Source organism: Carcharhinus amblyrhynchos, chromosome 14 (genome assembly GCF_965287045.1).
Source record: "Carcharhinus amblyrhynchos chromosome 14, sCarAmb.v2.hapA, whole genome shotgun sequence".
NCBI lineage: Eukaryota > Metazoa > Chordata > Chondrichthyes > Carcharhiniformes > Carcharhinidae > Carcharhinus > Carcharhinus amblyrhynchos.
In genome coordinates, this window is record NC_137337.1 from 76,427,050 (window position 1) to 76,453,657 (window position 26,608).

The following is a 26,608-nucleotide window of genomic DNA, read 5'->3' on the forward strand; positions in this document are numbered from 1 at the left end:
GTCTGACGAAGGGTCGCCCAGATCCAAAACGTTGGCTCTATTCTCTCTCCACAGACACTGCCTGACCTGCTGAGATTATCCAGCATTTTCTGTTCTTGATTCAGCCTCCAGCATCCGCAGTAATTTCTCTTTTATTCACGATCTGACGATGTTATGGCTAATCAATCTAACCTGCACATCTTTGGAGTGTGGGAGGAAACCGGAGCACCCGGAGGAAACCTACGCAGACAGGTAGAGTACGTGGGAAGCCTTCACAGACAGTGACCTGAGGCTGGACTAGAACCTGGCAAGCATTGTATTTCAATCCTGGATTATCCGTATTCCACATTAAATCACAGTAAGAAGTCTCACAACACCAGGTTAAAGTCCAACCAGTTTATTTGATAGTAATCCCACAAGCTTTTGGAAACGGTGTTCCTATGTCAGTTGTGTGGAAGGTTCTGATCAGAGAAAGGCATATCTACATCATGACATTAAATCACAGCAGGGATACAATAATTATTAGAATACCTTTGATGTCCTTAAGCAGAACGATGTTGCTTTGGTGTCTGACTTGGTTTGATCCAACAGCACCAGACCGTGATCTTCCACCAGGCCCAGGTACAGACCCGACGTGAGGTGTCGTAGGCGGAAAGACTGGCCCCACTTAATGTGACTGCCACTCCAACTAAATAACGGGAGAAAATGGTGGAAATATTGTTATCCACATTGGTAACTATTGGGCTGGAAACCATTCTGTTTCATATTAGTAAGCACTTACTCACTAGTTACAGGGTTGTACATTTATCAGCAAGACTCCATACGTGAGATGGTTATGGGGATAGGGTCTGGATGGGATTGTGGTCGGTTCAAACTCGATGGACCGAATGGGCTTCCTTTGCACTGTAGGGATTCTATTCTATGATTTCTACCACAGTTCTTCATTTTCTAGCTATAAGTGATCAGACATTAGTTTAAAGTTTATTTATTAGTGTCACAAGTAGGCTTACATTAACACTGCAATGATGTTACTGTGAAACTCCCCCAACCGCCACATCCAGCACCTGTTCGGGTACACTGAGGGAGAAATTAGCATGGACAATGCAGCTAACCAACACGTCTTTCGGACTGTGGTAGAAATCATAGAATAGAATCCCTACGGTGCAGAGGAAGGCCATTCAGCCCATTGAGTCTGCACTGACCACATTCCCACCCAGGCCCTATCCCCATAACCCATGCATTTACCTGAGCCAGTCCCCCTGACACTAAGGGCCAATTTAGGATGGTCAACCCACCTAACCCGCACATCTTTGGATTGTGGGAAAATATGTTGAATAAATGGATTTAAATAAAATAAAACCTCAATTCTTGCTATTTTGGTAAGAATGGGATACGAGGAACGATGGAGGAATGAAGGGATTTGGTTGTACGTGGGCACAAGTTACAAAAAGTGATAGCACAGGCAGGACAGAAATCAAAAAGACAAATGGAATGTCAGCCTTTATTTCAAAGGAGCCTGGAATAGAAGTGTGAAGCATCCCTTGGTTGTACAGAGCCTTCAACAAATCCTATCTGCTGTACTCCATTCAGCTTTGAGCACTGAATCTCAAAGACAATGGTTACAGCGCACATTTCCCCACTGATACCAGGCAGGAAGGTTAAATTACAAAGGCTGCTTAACATAACCATGTTTCTAATCATTAAAATGATTAAGGAATTTGGCGAGGTGGGTGCAGAGAATGTATTTCCTCAGGTGGGGGATTGCAGAGTCAGAGGACACGACCTTCAAGTTGGAGTGAGGCCATTGAGGAGTGAAAGCAGAAATCGCTGATTTCATTAAGGGGAGGTAATGGCCTCGCGGCATTATTGCTGGACTATTAATCCAGAAACTCAGATAATGTTCTGGGGACCCGGGTTCGAATCCTGCCAAGGTAGGTGGTGGAATTGAATTCAATTTTTGAAAAATCTGGAATTAAGAATTTACTGATGACCATAGTCCATTGTTGGAAAACCCATCTGGTTCACTAATGTCCTTTAGCGAAAGGAATCTGCCATCCTCATCCAGAATGGCCTACATGTGACTCCAGAGCCACAGCAATGTGGTTGGCTCTCAACTGCCCTCCAAGGACAACTAGGGATGGGCAATAAACATTGGCCAGCCAGTGATGCCAATGTCCCACGAATGAATAAAGAAAAGCTTTTTTACACCGAGAGTGAAAATCTGAAACTCTTCCAACAATGTTGGTGAATGTTGGTTCAAGTGAAACTTTCCAGACGCAAATTGATAAATATGAATTAGATAAGGGTGCCGATACAGAGATAAGGAGCAAAAGGAGTGGAGATACAGGTCAGGCATCATCTGACTGAATGCTAGAACAGGCTCAAGGGGTTAAGGGGCCTACTCATCATCTTATCCTGCTATAGTTCTATGTTCCTCCATTGCATTGCTCCCATATTGCTTTTGTGGCACAAAATGAAAGGCCCAATTTTCTGACAGAAGGGAGGAATCCGAGGATGGGGTCATGCTTCTGCCTCTGTCTTCAGGCTGTTGGGGTGCGTAACATTCCCAGTGGACAGCTTTCACTCAGAGTCACAGAATCATAGAGGTTTACAGCGTGGAAACAGGCCCTTTGGCCCAACTTGTCCATGCCACCCCTTTGCTTAACCACTAAGCTAGTCCCAATTGCTTGCATTTGGCCCATATCCTTCTATACCCAGCCTATCCATGTAACTATCTAAACGCTTTTAAAAGACAAAATTATACCTGCCTCTACTAACCACCCCTGGCAGCTTATTCCAGACACTCACCACCCTCTATGTGAAAAAACGCCTCTCTGGACCCTTTTGTATCTCTCCCCTCTCACCTAAACCTAAGTTTTAGACTCCGCTACCTTTGGGAAAAGTTATTGACTATCTAGCTGATCTATGCCTCTCATTATTTTATAGACTTCTGTAAGATCACCCCTCAGCCTCCTGCGCTCCAGAGAAAAAAGTCCCAGTCTATCCAGCCTCTCCATATAACCCAAACCATCAAGTCCCGGCAGCATCCAAATAAATCTTTTCTGCCAGAAGTGGGGAAGGGGGTGTAGAGCTGCCATCTTAATTGATAGACCCAAGGTGTGAACCCAGATACGAGTGTGAGCCCACTGATTGGCCCATCCTGATTGCTAACTCTTGCCAGAGATCTGAGGACGGCTTCTAGGTGCCGGCATCAAATCAGAACCTTGATTTCCCCAGGAATTAAAAATGCAGATGTGAACCACCAGAAGGAGGCCCATCAATGCCTATCCCAAAACTTGGCCCTTCTACAGTGCCATTCCCACTCACTTGGCATTTTATTCTAAACACTGAAGCTCTTGTGATATTAATCTGAACAATATTCCACTCCACAAAGCTCATGTGGCCTCAGAACATCTCACAACATGTGAAAAGGACATTGCTCTGTGAACACTTGACCCACAATGAATCAAAGGAATTTCTGGAACTGCCTTGCAAAATTTCTCGCGCTACCTAAAATGTGACTGAGTCCTACCTCCCCCAACCTGCATTCTGGGGGAACCTGCAGAACCGACATCCCAATGCTAAACACAAAATCTTTTGCAGTCCTCCAAAGCTTGAACTCTTTTAGCTTACCTTATCCGAAGAGGCTCCACACGCCATAATGACCTGGCGAAGGTACCTGTCTCTCCACTTTCATAGTTAACTGTCCTGCAAACAGATTCAAAATGAACATTGTGTTTCAACATCCAAATGATCCAGTCATTATTGAACTCATTACAAAAGCAGATTAGGTAAATAACACCTCATAGTATCATCGAATCCCTACAGGATAGGAGGAGGGCATTCGGCCCATCGAGTCTGCATCAACTCTCTCTGTAAGAAGTCTCACAACACCAGGTTAAAGTCCAAAATTGCCCCTTTGTGTCCAAAGATGTGCAGGTTAGGGGGATTGGCCATGAGAAAAGTGTAGGATTACGGGGATAAAGTGGGGGAAAGGGCCAGGAAAGGCACTCTGTCAGAGAGAGTTTGATGTGGAGATGCTGGTGTTGGACTGGGGTAAACAGTGAGAAGTCTCACAATGCCAGGTTAAAGTCCAACCAGTTTATTTGATAGTAAACCCACAAGCTTTCAGAAACACTGTTCCTTCGTCAAGTGTGTGGAAAGTTCTGATCAGAGAAGGGCATATAAAGGCACACACAGTTTACAGAATACTGATTAGAGTGCGAGTCTTTACAGCTAACCTGACAAAGGAACAGCATTTCCAAAAGCTTGTGGGTTTACTATCAAATAAACTGGTTGGACTTTAACCTGGCATTGAGAGACTTCTCACTGTTTACCCCAGTCCAACACCAGCATCTCCACATCAAACTCTCTCCGACAGAGTGCCTTTCCAGGCCCTTTCCCCCACCTTATCCCCGTAATCCTACACTTTTCTCATGGCCAATCCCCCTAACCTGCACATCTTTGGACACAAAGGGGCAATTTATCTTGGCTAATCCACCTAACCATCTTAGGATATTAAGGGACAATTTAGCATGGCCAATCAACCAAACCTGTACGTTTTTGAGTGTCGGAAGAAACCCATGTAGATACGGGGCGAGAACGTTCAAACTCCACACAGACGATGATCTAAGCTGGGAATCGAACCCGGGTCCCTGATTCTGTGAGGCAGCTGTGCTAACTACTGTGCCACCGTGTCTCCTGACAAAGATTCAGATCAATCTTTATCAAGATTAAGTTGTAGTCTTCTGTGAGTGCAGCTGGTTATGTTATTAATTGATGATCATCAGCTCCTGAGAGTCTCTTTCATGTGTGACTAAATTCAGAGCTGGTCACTGATGTTGTATTCGAGTTCCCTCTATGGTGCATGTTTGGTATGAGCTGAATCACCACGGGAGACACAATGGGTGGGATTTTAACCCTATTCACCCAATGGAAATCATGTTATAAAGCAATTAAGATCCACCATTTGACCAAAGACCCTGACTGGGATTCTCCCATCCCCTCCACCACTGGAATTGTAGCAGGTGGTTTGCGGAGAATGTGAAATGCCATTGACATTCAGGCAGGAATTTCTGGCTTTTAGACCAGCGTGGCTGGAGAATTCCACCCTCTGTTGTCAACTTTGAACAACGTCGAGGGATTTGTAACTAAGTCACCCACCACTCAGCCAAGTCTCTGCTCCATTCAGTGGGATGGGAAAATCCTGCCAGTGTGAACAGTGGTAATATTCCGGTTAAAATTAAAATCTTGTAAAATTACACTTAGGATGTTAGATGTATAAGTTTCAGGTATGATTTCAAACACTAGACAAGTTCAAAGATATCCCAATGCAGTCTTTTTTTTTATACAGTGCATTTACAAGCACTCATCACAATGAATGACTTATTCTACTGTTTGCGGAGGAAACCCACAGGGAGAATGTGCAGACTCCGCACAGACAGTGACTCAAGCCGGGAATCGAACCTGGGCCCCTAGTGCTCTGAGGTAGCAGCGCTAACCATTGTGCCGCCAAGCCACCCAAATACACAACTGGGAGGTCTTTTTTCCAAGTTTTATGTTTATTTTATTAGTGTCACAAGTAGGCTTACATTAACACCGCAATGAAGTTACTGTGAAAATCCCCTGGTTGCCACACTCCGCCGCCTGTTCAGGTACACTGAGGGAGAATTTAGCATGGCCAATGCACCTAACCAGCACGACTTTCGGAATCTGGGAGGAATCCCACACAGACATGGGGAGGATGTGCAGACTCCGCACAGACAGTGACCCGAGCAGGGAATCTAACCTGGGTTCCTGTTGCTCGGAGGCAGCCGTGCTAACCACTGTGCCACTGAGCCACCTAAATACACAACCTGAAGTCTGAGGCATCACCGGACCCTAGCGCTAATGTGAATTGCTTAATTTCACTTAATTCCAGACTGAGTGAGGAAAACTGGCTCAGCCTTCCTGCTTGATGAAGATCTGCTTAAAGGGGCTTAGCAGCAGGGGGGTGGGGGATCATTCAGGGTAAGAACAGGAGTTGGCTCACGGCCTCAGATTTTTGTATCCTTTTCCCGAAGGAAGAAGGTGGAAGTGAGAATGTCCGGAGTGCGTGCGGTCTTTGATTACGCTGGCTGCTTTTCCAAGGGTGGGGGTGTGGGTGGTGGGAGAGTTTGGGGGGGAATGGTCGGTTATGAGGGGCAGTGGGAGCGCAGATGGTGGGGGGTGTGAGGAATCCCACGTTCCTGCATTAAAACCTTAGTTGTCGGGTGCAGTAATTTAGTGACAGTCGGATCTCCGAATTTGCTGCGTCGCTCATTCTGATAAGACGCAGGGGAGCCTTTTGTTTTGTAGATTTATACTGAAATACCAAAAAAGTTCCTTGTTTTGAAAAATGTTGCAACAGCTGGTTAAATAAACCCAGCGAAAGGAAAGTGGGAAAGATGTAATTTTCAGTGACGGTCAGACAATCGATTGCGAACAGGATCCTGGTCCGTTTAAAACAAACGGTGCTCTCGCTGTGATACAAAATACCATGTGGATATAATTAACTGAAACGAGATATCCAATAATTGCTGTTTTGTGAGCCACAGGTAGAAAACTGTTACTGCTATTTTAAGCATAATTTGTACCCATGACCGCCTACACTTTGTCAGCAGCATGTAAATTAATGATACTGTAATCTCCAGGATTACAATTACATTGCCCTGCAGTAAATTACTGTTAGCTTGTTCAAAACAAGGTCGGATCAGCATGTTTCTATTGCTACAGTTTCTGAGGGTGACCATGTCAGGATAGCTGATGTTTCTCAAGTGCATAACGGTTTAAAAGTCTCCTATGAATGACACAGTTATAATAAAGGCAATGCAGTTCTGCAAAGTGTCAGCTGTAGTTCAGGAGTTCAACTCTTGTCTGGGAGACAGAAAGTTGTGGGTCCCAGTCTGATTCCCACTGCCCAAGTACAAAATCAAGGCTGACAATCCAATGCCGTGCTGAAGGAGGCAGAGTACAAGAGCCCGTTTGCCGATTCTTGGGTCAACATAGCGGGCGGCACGATGGCGCAGTGGTTGGCATTGCTGCCTCAGAGCGCCAGGGACCTGAATTCGGTTCCAGCCTTGGGTGACTGTCTGTGTGGAGTTTGCATGTTCTCCCCGTGTCTGCGTGGGTTTCCCCCGGGTGTTCCAGTTTCCTCCCGCAGTCCAAAGATGTGTAGGTTAGGTGGATTGGCCATACCAAATTGTCCCTTAGTATCCCAAGATGTGTAGGTTGGGAGTAATATGTGAGTAATACCTGGGGAAATGGGGATGGAGCTTGGGGAATATGCTCTACCGTAGAGTTGGTGCAGACTTCTTCTGTACTGCAGGGACTAAATAAAACATAAATAATCACTTGCCACTATTTCAAAGAAGGAATCAAGCAGTTCTTCCCAATGTCCTGGCTAATATCCATATCTCAATCAACATCCCTAAGGTACTAGTTATCTGGTCTTCATCGTGGGGCCTTACTCTCGGCAAGCTTACTGTCAAGTTTCCTACATTACAGCACGGACTAAACATCAAAAGTGCTTCATTGGCACTATACAACGCCTTGAGGTTATACATATTACATAAGGTGCTCCAATCAATGCAAATTCCCTCTTTCTTTAAATCTATAATCGCATTTTAAAGTTGGCACATTTTATTAAAAATATAGGCTTGCATTTAAATAGCGCCTTCAACAACCTTAAGGTGAAGCAAAGCTCCTACCAGAAGGAAAAATAAAAGAAACAATGGAAATGACTTGGTCTTGTATTCTTGAAAATTGAACTATAAGACCATAAAACGTAGGAGCAGAAGTAGGCCATTCAGCCCATTGAGTCTGCTCCACCCCATTCAATTAGATTATGACTGATCTGATGTGACAATCCTCAACTCTGCTTTTCCTGTCTTATCCCCATAGCGGGGTGGCATGATGGCACAGTGGTTAGCACTACTGCCTCACAGCGCCAGGGACCTGGGTTCGATTCCGGGCTGAGGTCACTGTCTGTGCAGAGCCTGCACATTCTCCCCGTTTCCTCCGGACGCTCCAGTTTCCTCCCACATTCTGAAAGATGTGCTGGTTAGGTGCATTGACCCGAACAGGTGCCGGAATGTCGCAACCAGGGGAATTTCACAGTCATTTCATTGCAATGTTAATGTAAGCCTTACTTGTAGCTAATAAATTTTTAAAAACTTTAAAAATAACTAATCCTGGATTCCCTTACTGATCTATGTTACTCCAGTAGCACTGGGGTCCTTGACAATTTTGACCCGTTTTTTCCTTCTGGGTTGTAGCCAATGAAGTTCTTTTGCTGTGTAGTCACTGTTGTAGTATAGGAAACATGGCCATCAATCTAGTGAGGTCCCACATTCTACTATATGATAGAGAATTACTTTGAGGCATAAATATTGGCCTGAGCACTGGGGACAACTGTTTTCACTGGAATTATGCCAAGGGATCATCCTTGTTTATCTGAGAAAGCAAAATGCAGGAAGTGAGCCAGTCAATTTTTTACACAGCAAGAGCTCATAGATAATGCGGTATGAAACAATGTGATTATGTTAAGACGTAAAGATCTAATTTTTTGAGATGATTGGGGGATACATATTAACTAGGATACTGGGGGTAACACTGCTGCTGTTTTTCAACATGGTGTCATGATGTGTTTTAGGCCATTTGGGAAGGCAGCCAAGGCCTTGCTTTAAGGTCATGTCCAAAGACAGCAGGAAATTTTACTGTCCCGCCTGCCACGGGAATCGGAGCAGATGAGGGGAGGACCATGGAAAGGTTCATTGACCTCAGGTGGGATCTTCCGGTTTCACGGCTGGAAAGTCCCACCCAGCACCCCTGACAGTGCAGCATTTTGTCAGGACTGCACTCGACCGTTAACCTAGATCCTGTTGCTCAAGCCCTGGAATGTGTTATGCTCACAGACCTTCTGACTCATTCTGATTTATGGGGATTATCAAAGTTAAATAACACGATCAGAAAAGGCGTCAACAGAAACGTGTTTAACACGGTAACGCAGGAAAGGTGTTGGAACGAAACTTACACATAATCCCCATCATTCTCCTGGCCTGTAAAAGGGATGGTCAAACACTCATCATGACCATGATAAAGACGCAGAACATGTCCACCAATTAGAAACCCTGCAGAGGAACAAGATGGAAGATGAGCGAACACAAGCAAGCTTCAAGTTTACCATCTATACTCTCCACCCAATCGCTCCCGTACTTCTCGAGGCAAACATGTTTGGTTGCCTTGATGCGACATCTTGTTGAAGTTGTACAAGACATTGGTAAGGCCACACTTTCAATTTTTATGGATCTTGTTATATTTCTTTTTAGTCAGACCCAATCAGAGATCCGCGTGATGCCAATTGGCATTCGACAGGCAGATACAATAAGCAGACAACTCGCTTTTCATCACTTAAGAAAGAATATCAGCTGAAGTGTTGAGTGCTCTGGAGGCAAATTTATTGGTTGTGCTGAGCTGGTTTGCTTTTATAAAATTTATTTTGGACCTGGTTACTGTTTTTTGTGTTTTGCTTCCTCGGCACGACGGCACAGTGGTTAGCACTGCTGTCTCATAGCGCCAGGACCTGGGTTTGATTCCTGGCTTAGGGCACTGTCTGTGTGGAGTTTGCATGTTCTCCCTATGTCTGCATGGGTTTCCTCTGGTTTCTTCCCACAGTCTGAAAGACGTGCTGGTTCGGTGCATTGGCCATGCTAAATTCTCCCTCAGCGTAGCCGAACAGGTGCCAGAGTGTGACAGCTAGGGGATTTTCACAGTAACTTCATAGCAGTGTTAATGTAAGCTGACTTGTGACACTAATAAGTAAGCTAACTAAAAATAAATAACAAATCCCAAATAACAAATTTAACATGGCCGATGCATCTAACCAGCATCGGCAATCCAGAAACCCAGGGTTCGAATCCCGCCACGGCATTCCATAAAAATTGAATGATGACCATGAAACCATTGCCGATTGTCACAAAAACCCATCTGGTTCACTAATGTCCTTTAGGGAAGGAAATCTGCCGTCCTTACCTGAACTGGCCCGTTCAGTTCAAGGACAATTAGGGATGGGCAATAAATGCTGACCCAGCCAGCAACGTCAACATCCCAATAAAAGAATAAAAAGAAATAATTTGAAATCATGGAATAGAAAACGAGCATGAAGGTCAAATACACAATTTATAATTTAACAAAAATTATACAAAGATACTACAGATGCACAATAAATAATTCAGCATAATGCACAGGCAATAATTCACTATAGTATGACCATGCAACATATTCAGGCTTCATGTTACAAACATGTAACAAATACATGAAGGTCTCACCTTCTGCAATACTACTGCCTGAACTTATCGGATGTACGTTCCATAGTGTTTGTATGAAAGAGGCGTCTGCTTGTATGGTACCATTGGAGATAGACAGGTGCTGTCAATAAAGTAGAGGTATAATCAAATGACCAGCTGATAATACACAAAATACATTGAAATGTGGCATCTCACATATTGCATAATTCCCAAGAAAAGCAATATAATTGATAGATTTTTGTTTTGGAATGACATCATACAGAAACATAGAAACTCGAGGCAGGAGTAGGCCATTCAGCCCTTTGAGCCTGCTCCGCCGTTCATTTTGATCATGGCTCATCTTCAAATTCAATATCCTGGTCTCCCCTCCCCTCCACCCCCATATCCTTTGATTCCTTCAGCCCCAAGAGCGATATCTAATTTCTTCTTGAAATCAGACAACATTTTGGCCTCAACTACTTTCTGTGGGAGTGAATTCCACACATTCTCCACTTTCTGGGTGAAGAAATTTCTCCTCACCTCAGTTCTAAAAGGTTTGCCCCTCATCCTCAAAAACTATGGCCTCTAGTTCTGGACACCCCCACCATCAGGAACATTCTTTCTGAATCTACCGTCTAATCCTGTTAGAATTTTAGAAGTTTTTATGAGATTCCCCCCTCTACCATATTATGGTCACTCGTCCCCAAGGGCTCTCTCACAACTGGATTGCCAACTATTCCTTTCTCATTGCACAACACCCAGATGACTTGCTCCCTTGCTTGACCCTCAACATATTGTTCCGAAAACCATCCCATACACACTCCAGGAATTCCTCTTCTTTCGTATTGGGACGAATTTGACATTCCCAATCTACATGCAGATTAAAGTTGCTCATAATCACAGATGTTCCTTTAACACATGCGTTTCTGATTTCCTGTCTAATGCTTTTCCCTATTTAACCACAACATATCCCACCCCCACCACTGTTTTTACCCCTTGTTGTTTCTTAACTTGACCCAAGCAGATTCCACATCATCTACGTTAATATCTTTCCTCAATATCGTATCAATGTTGTAGAAAGCCGAGGGGAGGATTCTCGCGGTGTGTCTCCCGTGGTGGGAGGTGGCACATCATTCACCGGTGGCGGAATCTTCTGGTTCCGCCGCTGTCAATAGAATTTCCCGTTGACTGCATCTCTCCCCACCGGGAAAACCGCGGCAGGGCTGAGGGGTTGGTGGTGATCGGAAAATCCCACCGCGTGAACAGCTGGAGAATTCCAGCCTAGCTCCCAAAAGTTGCAGTTTTTAATAACCAGTTAGACGCTTCAAAGTTTACCTCATGGCATCAGATCACAGTTACAAAAAAAGTAGAGAGATTAATTTACTTCCTGTGGAGAAAACACATTTCTGTGAAGAGGTTGTGAAGTTACGGGGGACAGGTCTGGGTGGGATTGCCCCTTACTGTCAGAGGGATTACATGGGGTTACAAAGATAGATCATGACACCATAAGACTGTAGAACATAGGAACAGAATTAGGCCACTCGGCCCATCGAGTCTGCTCTGCCATTCAAGCATGGCTGATGTTTTTCTCATCCCTATTCTCCTGCCTTTTCCCCATAGCTCCTGATCCCCTTATTAATCAAGAACCTATCTATCTCTGTCTTAAAGACACTCAATGACCTGGCCTCCACAGCCTTCTGCTGCAAAGAGTTCCACAGATTCACCACCCTCTGGCTGAAGAAATTCCTCCTCATCTCTGTTTTAAAGGATCGTCCCTTTAAAGGATAGCCCCTTTAGACATATAAGATGATGAATGGGATGGATAGGATAGAGGTGGAGAGGCTCTTCCCACTCAGAAAGGACAGTAGGACTAGAGGGCACAGCCTCAAGATAAGGGGGGGCAGTTTAGAACGGAGTTGAGGAGGAACTTCTTCACTCAAAGGGTGGTGAATCTCTGGAATTCTCTGCCCATTGACGTGGTGGAGGCTACCTCGCTAAATATATTTAAGACGCGGGTAGATAGGTTTTTGATAAGAGAGGGGATTAAGGGTTATGGGAGAGGGCGGGAATGTGGAACTGAGCCACGACAGATCAGCCATGATCTTACTGAATGGCGGGGCAGGCTCGAAGGGCTAGATGGCCTACTCCTGCTCCTAGTTCTTATGTTCTTAGCCTGAGGTTGTGCCCTCTGGTTCTAGTTTTTCCTACTAGAACATGCTTGCCATAAACACACTATCCAGGCCTCACAGTATCCTGTAAGATCCCCCCTCATCCTTCTAAACTCCAACGAGTACAGATCCAGAGTCCTCAACGGTTCCTCAAGATAGGGCCTGCCTGGGTGAGATTGTGGTCGGTGCAGACTCGATGGGCCGAATGGCCTCCTTCTGCACTGTAGGGATTCTGTGAAGTTTCAAAGAGACAGCAAATACAGCGGATGCAGGAGATCCAGAATAAAGCTAAAATATGTTGAAAACCCTTAATGTGTCTGACAGAATGTCTGGTTTTATTTTGATAGGATCATCTTTATTTTAAAGTAAATTGATTTTAGGGAGAATGCAGCTCAAATTCTCTTGTAAGTTTAGAGTATGTTGAAGGTTACTCACCAGATAGCGCTCTGATGAAACACTGACCAGGATGAGGTCATCACCAATCCGAACCTTCTCTCCTTCAGATCGCTGTTTGGAAGCAGGGTGAATGGTCCACCAACATGCCTCACCTAAACATTGTGACACAAGTGAAATAGTCTGTAGATCTGGAATTTTTTAAAAAAAATTAGCTAATACACTAATACAACATAAAGGCCTGTTTTGTTGCAACAGGTGTCTACTGGTATGGGCATGCCTGGAGTGTAGGAGGCTGAGGGGTGACCTTATAGAGGTCTGTACAATAATGAGGGGCATAGACAAGGTAGATAGTCAATATCTTTTTCCAAAGGTAGGGGGGTCTAAAACTCGAAGGCATAGTTTAAAGTGAAAGGGGAGAGATACAAAAGTGTCCAGAGGGACAATTTTTTCACACTGAGGGTGGTGAGTATCTAGAACAAGTTCCCAGAGGTAGTAGTAGAGACGGGTACAATTTTATCTTTTAAAAAGCATTTAGATAGTTACATGGGTATGATGGGTATAGATGGATATGGGCCAAAGGGATTAATTTAGGGGTGTTAAAAAAAAGGAGACATGGACAAGTTGGGCCGAAGGGCCTGTTTCCATGCTGTAAACCTCTATGACTACTGAGGTGATAAAATTCACCTTGGCTGGGATTTGCTCCAGAAAACACCCACCCAACTTTATTCTCTTTTCCATATGATCCATAAAACTGGATGTTCATCATTTGGTGAGCAGTGGTGTAGTGGTATTGTTACTAGACTAGTAGTCCAGACAGCCAGAGCAAGATCTGCTCACACCAGGTTCAATTCTGGCCTTGGGTCACTGTCTGTGTGGAGTTTGCACTTTCTTCCCATATCTGCGTGCATTTTCTCCAGGTGCTCTGAGTGCCTCCCCCAGTCCGAAGATGTGCGGATTAGGTTGATTGGCCTTGCTAAATTAACCCTAGTATCAGGGGTATTGGCAGGGTAAATGAGTAGGATTTGTGGGAATAGGCCCTGGATAGGATTGTAGTCGGTATAGACTCAATGGGCCAAATGGCCTCCTTCTGCATGTAGGGATTCTAGGATCTGAGGACTTGTTTCAAATCCCACCAAGGCAGATGGTGATATTTGAATTCAGTAAATATGTGGAATTAAGAATCTACTGATGACCATGGAACCGTTGTCAATTGTCGTAAAAACCCATCTGGTTCACTTCTGTCTTTTAGGGAGGGAAATCTGCCATCCTTACCTGGTCTGGCCTACATTTGACACCAGAGCCACAACAATGTGGTTGACTCTCAAATGTCCTCTGAAATGGATGACGGTTAGGGATAGGCAATAAATGCTGGCTCAGCCAGCGACGCTCATGTCCCGTAACAATGAGTTAAAAAATATATAGCCATTCCTCGTCCCTTTGAGGAGAGAACTCCAAAAATTTTTTATAATGATAGACGTACGATACAGTCAGTGAAGTCCTTTACCTGTCGAATCTTCTTGCAGCCCAACATCAAAAGCAAGCTTGTCCGTTAAAGATCTTGATGTCGTCAAACAAGTCAAATACTAGGAGGAAACATTTGCAAATATTATCTAAAACAAATGCGTATTCATGATATCATTCGGAGCTCCAGTAGCCCCCAAAACAGAAACTTAACAGGTTGGTTTATGAAGCTGGACACTTATGTTTAACCGGCAAAAAAGCTTGCAAAATATTTACTTTGCTGAGATACATCAGACATTTTAAACCAACAGAAAAGTAGAACGTGAAAGAAACAGTCTCTTGTCACATTTTCAGTTCAGTGCCATTTCAGATGTTTTCTACGATTTTCAAACTCTGGAGAATTACATCAGAACATCTGGATGTTGTTGCGATACTAATGTCACCTTTTTCCAAATTCTGAGGAGACGGTAACAGTTCCACCACTCGAGTTGAGCAGAACTAAGTTGTAGCTCAACTCCAATTATACTCCTGGGGGTGGCTTACATCTCAGTATCTTTGCCTAATGGATCGATGTGCTTCAGTTTAGGAAATGGTCAATTGGCTTGGCTTTTTAAGAACATAAGAACATAAGAAATAGGAGCAGGAGTAGGCCATCCAGCCCTTCAAGCTTTTTGAGGGACAGAGGGCAAGATTTCCACTACCTGTTGCATGAAGGATTGTTTCTTGACATCAGGTTCAATGGCCTAGCTCAGTGTTAATGTTTAAACACCCTCCCTCCTCTTCTCCCTATCCTGGACTCCCCCAGCAAAGAAGCTAGCTTCAGAATAGAAACACCAAAGCTGGATGGAGAGAATAGATATTTATTCATCACACACATACCCATAGATCTGGATGTGGGATCTACTCATGATCTGAATGATAGGCACATATTCTTACCAAGTCTTTTTCAACCTACAGTGTTCCAAATCTTATTTATTTGATTGCATGTCTATATAAAAATATATCTTGTATGTATCTTTGGCAGGTTTTGTTTCCAGTTGTATTTGGGTCTAGAGGGGGTTCTTTGGGGGCCATGGGGCAGTGCCAAGAGGATGGGCCTAAAGAGTGTGGGCCTCTGTGGAGGTGGAGGGGATTGGTGGGGGATTGGTGGGGATTGGTGGGGGTGCAGGACCCTGCTGCCACTCTGCATTTGGGATCATGGGCAGAAGCAGTGAGGCCAGCGATTGGGGGCTGGGGGTGGTAAGGTGGGGGGTGGTGTGCCAGCCTGCTGGGGAAGGGTTGGGCCTGCCGTTGGGGGGTGCGTAGATTGGGAGATCATTGCTGAGGCAGGGGGGAGATCCAAGTGGGCTGGGCGATGGGGTGGCAAGGCTGGCCTGGACATTTCAGGGGGAAGGGGGGGGGGCAGTGATCGGGCCATGGGGGAGGCAGAGAGCCAGAGATGTGTGGTCGCGGGGTTAGACAGCAATCGGGAGGCTGACAGACAAAGGCTATTGCACATGTGCCAATCTCGGCACTGACAGATCAGCACACGCGCACTGGCCCACTCAGCGCTGTGCTGCCGGCCTCTCCAGCGGGAATGGGCCCTGCCTACTGATTTTTGGAGTGATTCACAAAAATGCAGAGCGTGGGAGATTCATTTTGAAAATCCCGCTGAAAAAAAACCAGCAGGATTTACTCCAGTTTTTATGCAAATTCAGCATTTAGGCCAGAACTCTGGCACCTCGCCTGCCGTGGTATCAGTGCAGGCGAGGGTCCGGCAATGGAAATCTCCGTTGACCTCAGGCAGGAATTCCTGATCTTGCCGGAGGGAGAATCGCCCCCCCGGAATGTTTCAACAATTGGACTTCAGTTTGTTTCCCTCTGCCGTATCAGTGGTGGTGAGCAGTTTAAGAAATCACACTCCAATACTCTGGATAGCTCTTCCCCTTTTCCCCTGCCCCTCCGCCTCGCTGGGTGTCCTCTCCAACCATGTGTTTGCTCACTTCATCCAAACTGCTCCCAATTCCCACAGGAGACTCGGCTGCCTCTTTCTGCCAATTATTTCACGACATTTTGCTTTATTTGCATTACGCGAGTGTAAGCTGTTGAAACCGTAAGACGTCTTAACATATTCTTCTCCTGGAATCAGGTGAGGGAACAGGGAAGCAGCTCCCATTCTTCTCATGGGTATTATAAAATAGGCGAAAAAGCAAACAGTGAAGAAGATACAAAGGTTTTACAGACGGATACAGATAGGCTAGGAGAATGGGGCAAAATTAGGCAGATGGAGTTTAATGTGGATAAGGGTGAGGTTATCCATTTTGGCAGAAGAAAAATGGAAAGAGAAATCATTACCTAAATGGAAAACAGATTCAAAATGGGTGCGGGCAGAGGGATCTGGGTGTCCTTGTTCATGAATCGCAGGAAGTCAGTATGTAGGTGCAACATGTAATAAAATAAGCCAATGGGATGTTGGCATTTATTGCAAAAGAACTGGAGTATAAAAGTACAGAAGTGCTGTTGCAATGGTATAGGGTGTTGGTGAGACCACATCTGGAAAACTGTGTCCAGTTTTGGTTTCCTTATTTGAGGAAGGATGTGGTGGCATTGGAGGCAGTTCAGAGGAGGTTCACGAGATTGATTCCAGGGATGAAAGGGTTGATGTGGTTGAAGTGGTGGAGGCTGCCTCGCTAAATATTTTTAAGACGCGGGTTGATGGGTTTTTGATAGGAGAGGGGATTAAGGGTTATGGGGAGAGGGCGGGAATGTGGAACTGAGCAGCGACAGATCAGCCATGATCTTATTGAATGGCGGGGCAGGCTCGAGGGGCTGGATGGCCTACTCCTGCTCCTATTTCTTATGTTCTTATGTTCTTATGTATGAGGAGAGATTAAACAGTTTGGGCTTATACTCACTGGAGTTCAGAAAGGGTGAGAGGGGATCTGATCAAGGGATATAAAACTTTAAAAGGGATTGATAAAGTAAATATAGACCAAATTTTTTCTCTTACGGGGCAATCTAGAACAAGAGGTCACAGGTATAGGTGAAGAGGTGGTAGATTTAAAACAGCTGGGGAGGAACGACTACTTGCAGAGGGTGGCAAATTTGTGGAACTCGCTGCCCCGTAGCACGGCGGAGTCTGAATCATTGAATGGTTTCAAGAAGGAGTTATATATATTTCTAATAATAAAGGAATATGGGGAACAGGTGGGGAGGTGGATTTGAGAGCAGGGAGAGATCAGCCATGATCTGATTGAATGGTGGGGCAGGCTTGAAGAGCTGAATTTGCCAACTTCTGCTCCTAATTCCTACATTCTTATGGACACCAACAGTGAAGCCTTGGTTAATCTATTTCAATGGCATTATTTGAATGAACTTCCCTCATGTGCCTGAACTTACCATCCCACTGTATGCATGTCGGAGGAGAATAGCATGACCATAAAGCAGGGTTCTGTGACCACCTCCCTGAGCCTGGAAACAAAAAGGAGAATATTACTTTCCAACCAACGTGCCAGTGACTTGTGCCATAAGGTGGCAACATCTTGTGCTCTAAAACTCCCCTGCGTGAACATTAGCTGTGGTGACAAGGTATTAGGAGTAACGATTCGGGTATTGGGGGGGGGGGGGTAACCAGCTTCAACCAGGGGTGTTAATTGGAACTTATCAAAGAACAGACAGAGTTATTACAATCAGGAACTGGACAGTGCTGAAGGTAGAAGAAAACGACAGAGATGGGAATCAAAATGTTAAAATTGCAGACCATGAATGCCCACAGTTATTAATTTCCAGCTAATAATCCAAAGAAAAATACCAGTCCTCCAAGTTGAAATGCAACAAGTGTCAATAATGTTGGACAAGACAAACCCAAGTTGCTTCTCCGTGAAGAATTTCTGTAATTACCCCAAACATGGGACTGTAATATATACTCAATAACGTTTCAAGTCGGGATGATCCTGAATCATTGGCTCTATTCTCTCTGCACAGACACTGTCAGACCTGCTGAGTTTCTCCAACATTTTCTGTTTCAGATTCCAGCATCCGCAGTATTTTGCCTTTATAATGACATTTTAGGTAGTCATTTAACTCACAAGATCAGTGTTCGTGCCATTTGGAAATAGCAACAGGGCCAGTCATTTATAGTGACTGTGCTTATTAAATTTTCATGCAAATGCATGTGAGAATTTTTTAAATTGGAGTCAGGGGAATGTGATGGCTTAGTGGTATTACCACTATACTGTTAATCCAGACAACTCAGCTGATGTTCTGGGGATTCGGGTTCCCCGTCATGGCTAATGGTAAAATCTGAATTTAATCAAAAATATTTGGAACTCAGAATCTATCATTAAGCCATTGTTGATTGTCGAAAAAATCCATTTGGTTCATTAATGCCCTTTAGGGAAGGAAATCTACCATCCTGACTTGGTCTGGCCTCCATGTGACTCCAGACCCACAGCAATGTGGTTGACTCGCAACTGCCCTCAGGAAACTTGGGATGGGCAATAAATGCTGGCCAGCCAGCGACGCCCATGTCTGACAACTGAATTAAAGAATAAAATATTCCATCAATTATTCTGTGGGAACCATAATACAGCATCATTTATTTTCTAAAAATTCTTTCGCCCACTTTGCTATCACTTCATTTGAGAACATACGCGTGGCGGGTCATCGATTTTGGCAGGGAAAGATCAGAGACGGAACTTATCTCACTCATGACTACTTTAACTTTACCTGATCACCAAAAGACCTAACCTTACGCCATTCTAAGTACAGTGAAGTTTTCATCTTTGGTCACCCGATTGCAACCTGTAGTGGTGATAATTGTCACTAAGCTATCAGTAGCATGTTCTTCAATAGTATTTGAACTGTAACTGTATGTACATTAGTCGTAGTCTACTCTTGTTGGCAAGACACTAATGTTTTTTTGGCCAAGTTACTTGTACAATAGTAGATGCAGTTGTCAGGTAACTGGTATTGTTTTCCAAAGGACCATCAGTTGAAAATGACAGATTGACTTACCTTAATCATAAACTTCTAGAAAGCAGGAGAGATGAAAGCAAATAAAATGGATTAACATCAAGATGTGATATTTGCACTTTACATCAAGTTGACAGTGCAAAAGACTGGTTGTTGTTTCAAACTGCTCACCCATTTCAGTGACCACTGAAGTACATATAATCATCCCCAAAAAGTTAGCTGATGTTAGCGTATAGTTACAGCAAACGTGAATGACATAAATTTGATATTGGATTCTATCCTTTAACTTCTGTGCAAAATCAAAAAAAAAAGCCTCTTATATTTTGAGTCAACTTCATTGTGCACCTCACGCCACACACGTAATCAGCTTTCTGGAAGCAGGGGTTTAAGGTTAAAGTGAATTGATATTGAGACTTAGCGAGGAAACAGAAAATCCTTGTGAGAACACATTAATTCCACTTTTGATCTTTTAATACTTCTGTGAGAATCGAGGAGAAAGGGCTTAAGTAATTTCTCAAGGCTAGTCGGTTTCCTCTGGCTTTGTACATCAGGTTCAAGATCACATGGTGGCACAGTGGTTAGCACGGCTGCCTCACAGCGCCAGGGACCTGGGCTCGATTCCCAGCCTGGGTCACTGTCTGTGTGGAGTCTGCAAGTTCTCCTCGTGTCTGCATGGGTTTCCTCTAAGTACTCTGGTTTCCCCCCACAGTCTGAAAGAAGTGCTGGTTAGGTGCATTGGCCAAGCTAAATTCTCTTTCAGTGTACCCAAACAGGCACTGGAGTGTGGCAACTAGGGGATTTTCACAGTCACTTCATTGCAGTGTTAAATTAAGCCTACATGTGACTAATAAATAAACTTTAAACAAAACAAAGATGTAACTTTAAAAGTGGTGCTTTCAACTGTTCTTCTCGTCCAATACTTTAATATAACATCATTGGTACGTAAGGAGTAAAGCTTATGGTAAATGTGTATGGATGCAGGTTTCGTTGGACTGTACACATTTCTCTGTAATGCAGATTGTGAGGATGTTGGCAACACAACATTCAGACACTGTCGCAACAAGACTAGAGGGAGAGTATAATGACAGTGTTTACATAGGCAGTTTTTGTTCTAAATGGAAGATAACAGAAGGTTAGTCATTTTCTTTAGACAGGAACTGTTCATGGATAACAGGCCGATGAATTCCAAAGGAGTTGTCCAACTGTTGTAATTTGGGAAGGATATCAGAGGAATTCCCTGAGAAACTGTTTAATCTTTTTAACATTTGCACTGTTCCTTAGGTGGCTTCACCAGTGTGGTTGAACAGAAGCCAGCCATGGAATTTCAATGCCAAAGTTTCATGCACTGTATGATTATAGATAACTTTGTGTTAAGTGTTTCCATGGTGTATTTTAATGTTTAAGGTCTGGTGACTATTATAGTGTCTTATATTTATGCAAAATATTTTACATTAGGGAATAATGCCAGTGGGCTACATTTGAGCTATAAATTTAATGTCAGTTCTGCATTGTCAGGTGCACAATGATGCAGATAAGAAGGTGAATTTCCTGTCGTAGAATTATAGAGTTTTACAGCATGGAAACAGGCCCTACAGCCCAACTTGTCCATGCAGCCTTTTTTTTTTTTACAAACCTTTAAGCTAGTCCCAATTGCCCGCATTTGGCCCAAATCCCTCTGTACCTATCATATCCATGTAACTATCCGAACGCTTTTTAAGACAAAATTGTAACTGCCTCTACTACTGCCTCTGGCAGCTTGTTCCAGACACTCACCACCCTCTGTGTGAAAAATTGCCCCTCTGGATCTTTTGTATCTCTGCCCTTTCACCTTAAACCTATGCCCTCTAGTTTTAGACTCCCCTACCTTTGGGAAAAGATATTGACTATCTAGCTGATCTGTGCCCCTCATTATTTTATAGACCTCTATAAGATCACCCCTCAGTCTTTTATGCTCCAGGTAAAAACGTCCCAGTCTATTCAGCCTCTCTTTATAACTCAAACCATCAAGTCCCAATAGCATCTTAGTAAATCTCTGCTGCACTTTATCGCAGCAAATGTAACAGATCCCAGTGCTCTACTTAAATGACAGGGCTGCATAGACAAGTTGGGCTGAATGGACTGTTTCCATGCTGTAAGCCTCTATGACTCCATTTGTGGGGTTTTACAACCTCACGCAGGCGAGGCTTGTAAAATCATCACCAACCCCCCCCGGCCCGAGACCGAAGGAGAATTCCATTCTGCGAGATTTGGAATCGGGGTGGGTGTGGTGGTAAAATTCTGGCCTATGAGTCTAATACCTGGGAGTTCTTCTGATCAACTTCTTCACAAACATCACCATCATTGGGTGGCATGGTGGCACAGTGCTTAGCACTGCTGCCTCGCAACGCCAGGTTCAATTCCGGCCTCTCCGTGTCTGCAATGGGTCACCTCCAGGTGCTCCGGTTTGCTCCCACATTCCAAAGATGTGCAGGTTAAGTGGGCTGGCCATGGTAAATTGCCTCTTAGTGGCAGGAATATTAGTAGTGTAAATATGTGGCATTCCAGGGATAGGGCCTGGTTGGAATTGGTGTTGGTACAGACTCGATGGGTTGAATGGCCTCCTTCTGCCCTGTCGGGATTCTATGAAAAACAATTAATCTGGTCATGTTTACAAGAGTGTTGCCAAGTTAGAAAAGTCTAGGTACGAGGAGAGATTGGATCGGTTGGGGTTATTTGCCTTGGAACAAAGAAAGCTGAGGGAAGACTTGAGGGAGGTATACAAAATTATGAGGGAAAGAGATAAAGTGGACAGGATATAATTGTTTCCCTCGGTGGAGAATTCTAAACCAGGGGACATAGATTCATGATAATTGACAGTGGGTGTAGAGGGGACACGAAGAAGAACTTTATTCGCAGATGGAGCTGGGTGTCCGGAATTCACTGTCCGAGTTGGTGGTGGAGACAGAGACCCTAAACTCTTTCTAAAAGAACCTGGATCTGCACCTTAGGTACTGTAAGATACAGGGCTATGGCCCAGGTGCAAGAAGATGGGATTAGAAAGGACCCCCAGGTGTCCTCAGACTGGAATGGACACGATGAGCTGAATGGCCTCCTTCTGTCTTGTAACTTTAGTATGGTTCTATGGCTCTATGTATCCAGTGGTGTGCAGATTGCCTTCCTTCTTGCTCGTGAAAAAATCATGATGATTCAAACAATATACGTTGGATGTTAGTGACTGAGATGTCATGGAATCTCTACAGTGCAGAAGGAGGCCACTCAGCCCATTGAGTCTGCACCAACCACAATCCCAACCAGACCCCATTCCTATAATCCCACACATTTACCCTGCTAATCCCCCTGACTCTAGGGTCAATTTAAACGTGGCCAATCAACCTAACCTGACCACCTTTGAAGTGTGGGAGGAAGATGGAGCACCCGCAGGAAACCCACGCAGGCACGGGGAGAACGTGCAAACTCCACACAGACAGTGACCCAAGGCTGGATATGATGGCAAATGTGAGGAATAAAGGCTCTCTCCTCTTTTCACAAGCGGTATTATTTATTGGTGTTGGTAATTAACTTATTCTTTTCAAACAAGCCTGCATTTAACTGAATACATTTAAAAAAAAAACCAACATTAGTAAGCATAAGCATTGAGAAAGTCGGGTGCTATTCATTCTGTCTTCACAGTGATGTAATCTGCTCTCACCCTCAACATTGCTTCCTGAGGTGGAAGAGCCTTTACAACTCTTTCCATCCATCATAGAGTTTGGTGCACATAACCATTAGTCAGTCACACATTATTTTCTCAGTGATAGAATAGAATAGAATAGAATAGAATCATAGAATAAAATCCCTACAGTGCAGAGAGAGGCCATCTGCCCCATCGAATCTGCACCAATCACAATCCCACCTCAGGTCCTATCCCTATAACCCCATTTATTTACCCCACTAATTCCCCTGACACTAAGGGGCAATTTAGCATAGCCAATCAACCAAACCCACACATCTTTGGAGTATGGGAGGAAACTGGAACACCCGGAAGAAACCCACACAGACACGGGGAGAATGTGCAAACTCCACACAGACAGTGACTCAAGCTGTGAATCAAACCCGGGTGCCTGGCACTGTGAGGTAGCAGAACTAACCACTGTACCACCCCTGATGGCTCTGGTGTTAAACCACACACTGCCCTGGAACTCTGTCATCAATTACAGTTAATTTATTGTCTATTAATTGCTAAATGAAGGTGCACACATGCAATAAACATGTTTAGTGCTTCTTATTTGTAGCTAGTACCACTTAATGGCTAACCACATGTACAGTTCCTTCTCACTGAAATATCAGAGCAACGATAGTTACCCTCAGAGATTTTTTCTTCCTGGCACTGATGGAACTTCTTTTGACAGCGCCCTTAATACAATAAAAACAGAAGCTATTAAAAAATCTTTTAGTTGGGTTCTTCTGATCAAAACCAGGAGTGTTATTACCTCAGTAGCATACAGTTGATGCTGAATGTAATGTTAACCATCCTTCCAACATTAATGTACTCGCTGCTATAAAATAACACTTTTTTAATGAGTTTTGAGGAGAAAATTCTGAGAAGAATTTTGTTTCTAATGTAGAATGTGATTAAGATGTGCAAAGTAATAACATGCGATAATGTTTGATTATCAAAGAAGGGACAGAACAGAATGTTCTCAAAACGTGAATGGTAAATGCCACCTGTAAACTTAGCAAGGGATATGTTTACATACAACCATGCAAGAAATTGTACGATATGATTATAAGATAATGAGTTGGAAATAGATATCACGTAGAGGTGATTTGCAAATATTAAGATTCTAGAATTCAATAGAGGATTCTCAAAAATGCTATGAGATGTTGCACAAAACACATTTCAAAATCTCCAGATTTAAACCCTTCAAACAATCAAAAGGAAAGGCACAGATCTCTCTCTTGTGGTTTATATCACACTGTTCACTATCGTTATCCTGTGTCAGGACATTCCTTTCAGAGAGGTCGACCTCACTTCTTTGCCTCAATCTTGTCTAGAAACTTTATGTATGTGCCAATCCAAATCACTGCTTCTACCCCTGCCCATTGGTATCATGGTTTTGCCCATCTACAACATCCTCCCCAATAAATAATCAGACTTAAACTTCTATGCTTGGGGGAAAATAAAGGGCCCTTCATTTTATTTTTTTTTTTACAGGCAGCTTCTGACCTTTGAGTCTTCTTATCACAGGTATGGTCAGCAAAGATAACACGTACTCACCAATCCTTTGTCACTCTCATGTAGGAGAAACAAGAGATAGATTTAAAGGTGGCTTATGTTACAATTTCCCATCAATCCACTCTTAGAGGCCATGGTGGCTGACATCGGGACTCTTAACAGCTACTTGAAACACACGTTGGGCCCCTTCCACATATTCATTAAGAGCTTAACACCTGTTTGAGAGATTCCCTTGGAAACCTGTCAGCATGGAGCAGCGATGTGGAGATGCTGGTGTTGGACTGGGGTAAACACAGTAAGAAGTCTCACAACTCCAGGTTAAAATCCAACAGGTTTATTTGATAGTGAACGCCACAAGCTTTCGACACGCTGTTCCTTTGTCAGGTGTGTGGAGAGTGGAGAACTCTCCACACATTTGACGAAGGAACAGTGTTCCGAAAGCTTGTGGCGTTCACTATCAAATAAACCTGTTGGACTTTAACCTGGTGTTGTGAGACTTCTTACAGCATGGAGCAGAACGGTTGGAACCAATGTATGCTCCTCACAATGATACAGTGGGGATTAACAAGTAAGCAGGGGTAACGCCTTTGCTGGAACTTACAGAATCATAGAATCCCTGACTGGAACTTCCCTGACTTGAGTGGGGGATTGGGGTGGTCTAAGGTAGGAAAATAGTTTGGGGCCATACCAGGGTCAAAGCAGCAGCCAGATGTACTGCTGCGACCCACACCGGGTAGTGATTCCGCACCGGGGTTAAAATCCAGCCCACATCCTCTATACATTCCCACAGGAGTCCAACAGAGGTTGGAAACCCAGTAGAATGAGAAACCCAATGCGCAGAGGCCACCACATCATACTGTCATGGCAGTGTCTGATGTCCCCCGATGCTGTAATGCATAAGATGATTGCATTTGCCATTAAGGACTTGCAACCTATACATTAAACAACGTTATAGTCAATGCAAATAACATGCACCGAGATTTTCCTATAATCAACTCCAGGTTATTCTTTGACAAACTTGGTTATTCTCTCACATTCCTGGAAACTTCAATGATAATGATAATTGTTGAATTGAATGTAGCACCCTCATGAAATGCCGCAATGTGCATTGACAATGAGCAAAACAAAGCAAAAACATAACTAGCCAGTGAACACATTGAGTATCAAAAGAAATACTAAGTGCACTTCACGTGATGCTTATAAACTGGTGTAACATCATTACCCTGTATGATATGATCTACTTTACCTGCTGAGCTCACTATTTTTTAATGCAACATATTCAAGATAAATTAAAGAAAAGTTAATCAGTAAAGAGTTCAAATGCAACCCAGCAAAAGGACAGAATCAACCGAATAAACTATTTATATTCTTATCACAGAAGCACAAGTTTCATAATAGATACACACATATGCAAGAGGAACATTATTATAAAAACACCTCGAGAGTTCTGCATTTTGACCATACGCACGCAGTGGGTAGAAAGAAAGGTAATGATCAGTGAACATACCCATTTGGTGAACTCTACTGGCTAGCATGTTAGAACAAAAAATAGCAGAGAATCAATTACAATGCTATATTTACACATCTCTCACATTCCTTCCAGATATCTTTATGTTTTAACACTTTGAGTTGTTGCAAAGACATGAATACAAAACAAACACTGATTGCAGGAATCCGCACCGTACTGGTCGTGTTACTGACAAAAAATGCGATTAATAATCTCTTAACAGATTATCGAAGTAGATTTCCACTGTTCGTAGATTCCGTGATTTAAGGAACTGGTTGGAAATCTAACAGCTCAATTATTTTACCAATTACATTCATTTATGACTGTATTCCGTACTCTGAGAGCTGAAAGTACATTATTGTACAGCAATAAATCTTAATTCCAGACTGGATTCTCCGACCTCGCCAGCAGCCGGGATTCTCCTGTCCCACTGCAGTGAACTGAGATTTGACTGAGCGCCGAATTCTCCATTCTCGCTGGCAGGGGCAACGCAGTGTGAAGGGCTGGAGAATTCCAACCGACGTGTGTTACACAGAATGTGTTTGAGTCGCGTTAGTTTTTGTAATTCCGAATAAGCAGAATGGGTGGTACTTTTGAAAGTTAAAACAACAAGTCATCATATATA

General features: G+C 43.7%; 1 protein-coding gene across 5 annotated transcripts in view; it reads right to left on the reverse strand.

Annotated features, from left to right (window-relative positions):
- Positions 1-26,608, reverse strand: part of ryr3 (ryanodine receptor 3) — a 322,306-nt gene that overhangs the window by 240,532 nt on the left and 55,166 nt on the right. For 2 of the 5 annotated variants that reach the window (XM_080203142.1, XM_080203141.1), the window contains exons 4-12: positions 23,603-23,653; positions 19,304-19,318; positions 17,687-17,758; positions 14,352-14,430; positions 12,887-12,999; positions 10,326-10,425; positions 9,032-9,128; positions 3,613-3,687; positions 511-667 (exon numbers count right to left, since the gene is read on the reverse strand). In XM_080203142.1, the coding sequence (XP_080059268.1) occupies positions 511-667; positions 3,613-3,687; positions 9,032-9,128; positions 10,326-10,425; positions 12,887-12,999; positions 14,352-14,430; positions 17,687-17,758; positions 19,304-19,318; positions 23,603-23,653 (759 nt within the window). The remainder of the gene's footprint in view (positions 1-510; positions 668-3,612; positions 3,688-9,031; positions 9,129-10,325; positions 10,426-12,886; positions 13,000-14,351; positions 14,431-17,686; positions 17,759-19,303; positions 19,319-23,602; positions 23,654-26,608) is intronic. The other 3 variants (XM_080203146.1, XM_080203145.1, XM_080203144.1) reach the window with 2 other exon arrangements.